Below are 8501 nucleotides of genomic sequence, written 5' to 3'. Positions count from 1 at the left end.
TCTTCAGATTTTACCTCTTCTCTCCTTTCGTCACCACTACTTTACTCAATTCTCAACCAAAACATCCGGTTTTATAACATATAAGATATTTATTACAATTTTCCATTAACCACCAATCAACCCGGTTATTAATAAATAATTAATATTTCCATTAATATTTACATGTTTCCCCGTCTGAGGCAATCTACCACCTTCAATGAAGATGCCAAAAAATCCTGGAATCTTTAGACTTGTATTGTAGAAAAGACACTAGATAGGAAATAATGTTGGAACCACATTATCCTGGAAAAAAACTTCCCACAATGCATTATTTTATGGATGATGCTTTTATTAGGGTTCAATTTTCTTGTTGTTTTATCAAAGCAAGCTGTAGGCTTAGACCCAGATCCAGAAGCAGCCCATGTAACTGGTTTTAGTTATTTATTATTCAATGAACACATACCAGATTCTGGGTTTTGGCTTCTTTCCACACTGATAATTTTGCAGTCTCAATAAATAATAATATTTACAGAGCAAGTATTCTACTAAATTGACATCTTCAAGTCAAGCACAAACACAACTCTTGCAAGTAATCCTGCCATGGGTCAATTCAAGCTCACCCTCTTAGCTATTTCTTTGCTTTTCTTGCCTTTTCTTAAGGCCACCGATTTCAAATATTGCGGTCAGTTTTCTCCTATTAGATTATTGTTGTATCTACTGGTGATCTCATATATGTTAGTCCATAGATTTTTAATTGTTTTTCAGTGTTTGTTTTTTCTCCTTAAATTGTTCACTTGCTATGCTTCTTGTTCTCCGATATATGCATGATAAGTTCCTGGATCGAAATGAATGCAGACAAGGAAGGTAATTATGTTGTGAAAGTCAATGGAATCGAAATATCACCTAATCCTGTGGCTAGGGGCAAGCCAGCTACCTTCACCATCTCAGCTTCTACTGGTAAACTTTCCCTTCTTGCAATTTTCTAATGTCCTTGTGTTTGATTCCATGTTTGGTGGTTAATATTTAATTATGAAAAAAAGAGGGTAGAGTGTTGAACATTAGAAATCGATGAAATTCCTTAATATTTTCTAAGGATTCAATTCTCTTGAACTTTAGATGCCGAATCTTTTGCAGATTAAGTAAAACAGGAATAACTGGCTCAAAGGGTTTAATTTAATTATTCAGTTCGCATTGTATCGAGCCAAGCATCATAGATTTTTATAATTTATGAGTCTAAGGATTGTATGCTCGTGGAATATGAGTTTCTTTATGGAAGAAACCAGTGTTACCTAATTCACGGTTCGCTTTGGTTCGTTTAATGGGTTTGGATTGCAATTTTTTAGTTTCCCCGTTCGCGGTTCGTTGGGGGTGGCTTTGTTTCTAACAGATTTTGGGATCATGATTCGTTGGGATAATTTGGTGATGATTGATTCATTATATAGATTAGAAATGGACTTTCCTCCTTCCATTGCTTAATTGAAAGAACAGCTGTGCAACACTGCAACTTGAATTTATTTTCTTCCCAATGCTAGTACATAGATTGTGGTGCTAGAATCTAGGTGCTTCTGGCTCTTCCCACATTATTGACTTTGTTTGCTTTTGCTGTGCTGGTTTTTTCGTTACACCAATTTGGTCTTTCCAGCATGCGTTCCTTAACGAATTGGAATGCTAACGAACCCTAAATTAGGACAAACAAATTCAAATGAGATTCGTGGTGGTGGGGGGCGAATTAGGTAACACTGGAAGAAACATAATTAGTTTACTGGTTTGGATCTCAAGTATGTAGGAACCTGCTTTAGGATGGAACAAAACTATCCTAAACATAGGCCAAATTTCGGGGAGGTTAAACAAGAAGCTTAATTAAAAATCAACCTTCAATCTTCCATATGAACTTCACCGGCATGACCTAAAACCCCTAAAATGTTCTCTGGCAGTTCAGAGTACCAGCATGACCCTAGACCCCGTATCATGAAATCTAATTCTTCTTAGTGTTCCTTTTGATTTAGAATACCTTACATCAGTATCCAATTTCTTAGGTCAATACATTTCAAATCTTGGTGGATTATGGCATTATGCTTTTGGCTACAAAGTTAAATCCAAATTGCTAGACTGGTGCTGTGTTTTGATGGCAAAACCATTTCTTCTAAATCCTTTTCTTTTTGAATAAAAAATATCTTTTTGGATTTAATAGCTTAGACATGAATTCTTAACGTTCTGTAACTTCTTGGTCCATGTCATTGAAAGGCCTTCATTTATACGGTACCGATCTATATATGTATCTACAAATTGCTCCATGTTTTTATGTCCATGGTTCACAGAGCCTTTATTGGCAGTTCATGATTGTGTTTTATTTTGCAGGTCAAGCAATATCTGGAGGCAAAGCGGTGATTGATGTTTCCTACTTTGGGGTACATATCCATCAAGAAACTCATCCTCTTTGTGAGGAAACAACCTGTCCTATTTCTGTTGGGAACTTTGTACTCTCTCACAATCAAGTTTTACCTGGATTTACTCCACCAGTAAGTTTCACTAATGGCGTTAACTTTATTTATTTATTTATTTTGAGAATAATTTCAGGATTATACTACCTGTGAGGTGCCCTTTTAAATTGACTTGAACATTGAAATGTTTAACTAGCCCATTGCCTGACATATTCAGTTATTAAAGCATTGCTTGGTTGCAGTGCTTCATGATTGATCTAGTAGCCCAATTTCATAAGGTCCCACTAATCTCTATATCATCCTTTGTGTTATCTTTTATAGAATGAAACAGTCGCATTGCTTTTTGTTGTTCAAAATAGAAAAAGAAGAGAAAGTGTATCTTAGTTTGGTTCTTCTTCGATGTTTAAGGCAGAATACAAAATAATCTCAAAGATATATTTATTAACGGCTCATCGTCCTCAAGCTCATGCAGGCACTACAAGAAATCTCATACAAACCTTTTTGTGACATTTATGTGACTTCGTCAATTCCTAACCATTTAGTTCTTGTCATCAAATGGATGGTTGCTTCATTTAATTCCATTCCTATTGTTAATTTCCAACCAGATACATCCATATATCTATATGATCATATTCGATTTTCTTTTCTCCTTCAAATAAGAAATAGAAGAAAAAGTAGCTTGTTTCTATTTCAGATTGTGCTCACGGTTTTTTATTTTAATCTTTCCTGTTTGATGTGCACTTCTTTAGTCGATGATTATCTTAGTGACCTTTGATCGACAACATCATGTTTCCCGAGGCCTTTTTTTCCTTTCAGTTTTGTTCTTTAATAGCTTATTTAAAACTTGGTTTGACTTGACATTGTCGTTGAACTTTAGAACATTTAGACTATTTCTTACACTTGTCTTCATAGTTTTTCATGTGTCCTGAAAGTGTCGATGCACCATTTGGTTGCATATTTAAGCCAACCTGGTTCTTAACCATCTGTAGAGACCGGAACCTAGATTTGCTCTTTCTAGGTTGGGGAAAACGAAATCCCATGCACTGATTTCAAACTCTGCAACTCTTAATTCGGAAGTTTTAGGACTCATTTACTTTGTATGGCTTTTGCAGGGTTCCTACACACTTAAGATGACAATATCAGGCGATGAAATCCCACAGTTAACCTGCATTTCCTTTGATTTCAAAATTGGTTTCGGTACTTCTGGATCTTCGGTTTCCGATATCTAAGCTACCAATTTTACATGTGAACGTACAATGTAGTGGGATGTTTGCTTATTTTCATATGGACAGATCTCATGTTCTAAAACCCTTTGTACATTTATTTTACTAATAATAACTAGGCAATTATTCCACATGTCCTAAATATATCTGAATCCTCTCAGGCAGGCACCCCTGATTTTCCTGGAAAAGAAAATCACTAGGGATCTATTTGGAACATAAAAACTACCATTGGATCATTCAAAAATGATTTTTTTATTTCTTTCTTGGGGCACCTGAAAAATTAGCCAATGATGAATCTTCCAATTTCTTCTGTCGAAAATTAGCAAATGCATGAGATGGTGAGTAGAGCTTCAAGAGCTCTTACTTGTATACATTCAACCGTTACATATGTGATATTCAATTTAAATAGCGGTTTGCTATCAGAATAATGACTGTTATATAACAATAAAGATATTGTCAGAAATTATTATTGTACAATCGTGATACAAGTAATAATCATAATAACATCCTCTATTTTCGCAATGACGATAAACGCAACGCATCAAGCATCGAATAAACAGTGAACCTATTACACTATTGGAATTTACTCCAACGATTACGAAAAACAAACAACATAGATTGTTCACCCTATTATTTTTATTAATCAGATTCTTCATTTAGACACGACCATTATGATTTCAATGGCGATCACGACCTAGAGGTCATTTTAGTAGTTTAATCAAGTAACCCAACCCATCGTGTATGAATGCTTTAGGGAGTCGAATAATCAGTTGGTATTATTCTGAAATGGCTAAGGTAGTGACAAGGACCATTAGGGGTAAAACAATAATTTCGACATAAATGAGTAAAAATCATAAATAAGGTTGACAGAAGAAAAAAATGGCATTTAGGAACCTTGCTGACAATTTATCATTTCATTCATATCCAAAACAGTCTTTTAATTACATAGGTAAATGTAATGCCCAAATACTGATATAAGGACTATTTTGAAATGATTCAAAAATATTAGATTTATTCTATTTATAAAGAAAGATGAGAATGGTTAGGATTAATGGTTAAGACTAAATTGCGACTATAGATTTTTAAGAGGGCAATTTGGTCTTTTACATGAAAGAAAATTTAAATTGGTATTAATAATAAGGGAAAAGAGGATTAGGTTGGGAAAAAAAAAACTCTCTTTCTTCTTCCTCTTCTTCCTCTTCTTCCCCCTAGAAGAGCTCTCTCATAAGCTCAAAGGTAAGTTTTAAATCAAATAGTTTATTCTTTCAATTTTTGCTAGCTAATGAATCCTTGTATATGTTAGAAGTTTAATAAAGGTTTAGAGGGGATTAAAACTAAGTTAAGAATGATATATTAAAGATTAAAGAAAATGGGTTTTATAATGATATGTTAATGTATGAAGGTTTAGTAATGTTTCTTGGTAAAATTGACTTGTCAAGAAGGTAAATGAAAGATTAGAATCATTTGTTAAGTGTAATAACAAGTTAAAAATTATGGTGTGATTCTTAAATTGAATGCTCTTGAGAAATATTAGATGTTTTAAGTGGTTAAATGAAAGAAAGTTCGTAAGAATAAGTATAGAAGTGTTGTATAGTATTGTAGGGGTAAAGAAGATGAAAATTGCCCAAAGTTGGGTAAATTTCGAGTGGAAAACCTGGAAAATCTGGGTAGGTGTAACATCCCAAAATACGGGTTAGTGACCAAAATTGTAAAATTTCAGAATATAAAGAAGATGAAAATTGCCCAAAGTTGGGTAAATTTCGAGTGGAAAACCTGGAAAATCTGGGTAGGTGTAACATCCCAAAATACGGGTTAGTGACCAAAATTGTAAAATTTCAGAATATGGTGATTAAAGTAGAATAGTTTAATAGTTTAATGATTTGTTCGGAAATATTTCCTAAAAGTTTATAGTAATTATCCAAAGAATTAAAGGGTAAAATGGTCATTTGACTTGAAAATTATAATTAAATGATATATAGGCATGTGGGATAAGGATGAGGAGATATTTTCTCCACTTCATCTCCTTTGTTCTTCCACACGAGAGAGAGAGACATCAAAGGTGAGTTTGCTATTTTGTTAATTATTTGTTGTTTTAAAAGTTGGGTTATGATCACTAGATGATAATTAAGCTTAAGGAAAGCTTAAGTTATCTTAAAAGCAAAAGATAAAAGAGTTATGATAGATTAAAGAAAATGAGTTTTTATATGAAATCATGGAATAGAGTTAATAAGTTGAATTTTAAGTTGAATTTGACTTGTCATCTATGAGAATAAGAAGATAGAAGTGTTAGAATTGTATTTAGAACATATTGAAATTTTAGTATGATTCTTGAATTTCATATGAAGGATAGGATTTTGAAGTCATAGAGGATTTTCATGGATATAAGTTAGTTTAAGTAATGGCATTTGAGTTTAATGGCATGGTAGGGGTTTAAAATAGAAGAATTGAAGGAAAATTTGATGATTTTCGAGCTTAAAATACATTTTCTGGGTAGAGGGAACCGATACCCTATGAATGGGAATCGATTCCCCCTCTTGAACGAAAAATTCCAGTATGTTCAAGGGGTATCGATTCCCCTGGGGGGTATCGATTCCCCTTAAATGAAAATATAGAATTTGATTCATTAAACCGGTTTAAGTTATTAACATCAAGTTTAAAGTTTAGGCTTCTGATAGTTGTTTTAAAATGATATATTTATGTAGATATTGAGCCTAAACAAGTTCCAGAATAATCAAAGGATTATAATCGAATCAAAGTAAGGCTAAGGTGAGTGCAATTTAATTGTACTTATGTTATCGAATAAACATTGGCTTGTGATGAGCCAGTGATGGAGTTACTATGGTAAGAAGTGACTCCTAAAATGTTATTTGATTTGTGAATGATATGATGCTTATGTGTGTATGAGTACATGATTACATGTATATGTGATATGTGATATTGAACTATATGAAATTATAATATATGAGGATACATGCCTATGTGACAAGCTATGTGAAACTGAATTAAGTAGATACATGAGAATATGACATGAGATAGATAATATGAGTTATGTGATCATATTAGAAAATATGTTAAGTGATATGTGAAAGTGGATTACATGTTTATGTGAATATGTGATACGATATGAGATATATGTTTACACATACATAGGGTATGTGACAGAAGAGAAGGAACATGAGATTATAAGATCAATGATTACACGTATATGTAATACGTGACAGAAAAGAAAAGATATGTGTTTATAAGAGAAATGATATGATATAAGTTATGTGATTACATGTATGTATTAATACATCTTGCTTGCATTACATGTTAGTGTGATTGTGAATAGGTAGGAAGGAAACAAATAATGATATAAGAATCTATTATAAAATATATGATATGAAATACATGGTTACACATACATGTGGTATGTGACAGAAGAGAAAGAACAAGTGATGAGAAATGTATTCATAATGATAATGCCCATGTTATGAGTTATGAGAACTGTAGGTATAGTTGGCATGCCAAGAGTCAAAGAACTACCTATGTCTTTCGAGACATATGGACAGTATACCTATGATCTAAGGAACATATGGATAGTTAACCTAGGTTCTTTGGGACCTATGGACAGTTACCGAGGATCTTTATTACCTCTGGATAGTTACCGAGGATCTTTATGACCTCTGGATAGGTCCTGCGGGACATTGATCGAGCTGTGGTGACAGCATATGTGTGCACAACCTCAATGTACTCACATACCTTAAGTTCTCAATAGTGTACATGGGTTAATAAAGAGATTAAACAAACATACTGAATGTGATATGTATATGTGACTTGTTATATGGAATAGATTACAGGATTTATATAATGGTGTATTGCTTGGTTAATGCATGATATGGTAAAGACAAATGTTTATATAAGAGTGTTAAATTATAAAGATTAATGATAGTGAATGAGAAATGTTAAACGTGTTGATAATGATATATGTGCATGTGTGTACATGTTGCAGAAATTATATATATGTGCTGTTATATGATATGATTGTAATACTAATTGCTCATGCATTTGATATGAATTATAGTTGTATTATATGTTTTATATGCCTCACTAAGTCAACGACTTAGCGTGTGATTGTTTCACACGTAGGTTACAGAAGTGAGAAGAGTAAAGAGCAACGTGGAGCAAGACAAGTCAGTTCTTCTTACCAAAAGTCAGATCAGAAGAAAGATAAATAATATGTATTTGAATACATAAAGTTCTAGTTGGCATGTATTCAAGATAATATATTGTATAAGCTCTGAATAGTTCGATAAAGGTTTTGAATAAGTTATAAATAATAATAAGTTTTAAATTACTCACTATTTTATACAAGTAAAGGTTTTTGAAAAGTCCATGTGGCACTTCGGACTCGGATACGGGTTGGGGGTGTTACATTTAATGGTACCAGAGCTACGGTTTAGCCGATTCTCGGCATAAACTAAAGTCCAAAGTGTCATAAAATGTGTACATGCCAACACAGAGTGAAAATTTCTGATCTGATAGGGTAAGGAGTATGTTGTCTTGCCAATAGAACAAGATTTGTATAATATAAATAGAAATTGATTATAGAAATTGTCGAAGTGAATCGATAGCTGACAAATTTGATGGTGATAGCAATTCACTTGCCCTGGCCAGGCAGGATGAAGAGCAGAAACCTCAGAAAGTGTCTTATAAGATTAAAGGTTGATTTCATAAAGTTGAAATCATATTAGAATAGTGAAAGAAGATCTTTATTATTTTGAATCGGAAAAGCGATATGGATTAGTTTTGTTAGTATGTGGATAAGATAGAACATGGTGAACAAGTGTCACCATAAGAATGTTAAAAAGATCTAATG

At 33.1% G+C, this 8501-nt stretch overlaps 1 protein-coding gene across 1 annotated transcript; it reads left to right on the top strand.

The window, feature by feature from the left end:
* Window positions 1–479: 479 nt before the first annotated feature.
* On the top strand, window positions 480–3807 carry LOC120145318 (putative phosphatidylglycerol/phosphatidylinositol transfer protein DDB_G0282179). The gene is made up of 4 exons (XM_039159195.1): window positions 480–661; window positions 835–936; window positions 2338–2498; window positions 3533–3807. The coding sequence occupies exons 1-4, from the start codon at window positions 580–582 to the stop codon at window positions 3647–3649; spliced, it is 462 nt and encodes a 153-aa protein (XP_039015126.1). The 5' UTR covers window positions 480–579; the 3' UTR covers window positions 3650–3807.
* The last annotated feature ends 4694 nt before the right edge of the window (window positions 3808–8501 follow it).

The sequence above is a fragment of the Hibiscus syriacus genome, unplaced genomic scaffold, assembly GCF_006381635.1.
Source record: "Hibiscus syriacus cultivar Baekdansim isolate YM2019G1 unplaced genomic scaffold, ASM638163v2 tig00110893_pilon, whole genome shotgun sequence".
Lineage (NCBI taxonomy): Eukaryota > Viridiplantae > Streptophyta > Magnoliopsida > Malvales > Malvaceae > Hibiscus > Hibiscus syriacus.
This window is presented reverse-complemented; position numbering and strand designations above follow the sequence as displayed.

Excerpts from the sequence above, each read along its gene's own strand:
- LOC120145318 (XM_039159195.1), top strand. The coding sequence starts at position 580 with ATGGGTCAATTCAAGCTCACCCTCTTAGCTATTTCTTTGCTTTTCTTG. Across the intron at positions 662-834 it reads CACCGATTTCAAATATTGCG|ACAAGGAAGGTAATTATGTT; the intron begins GTCAGTTTTCTC and ends AAATGAATGCAG. Across the intron at positions 2,499-3,532 it reads TACCTGGATTTACTCCACCA|GGTTCCTACACACTTAAGAT; the intron begins GTAAGTTTCACT and ends TGGCTTTTGCAG.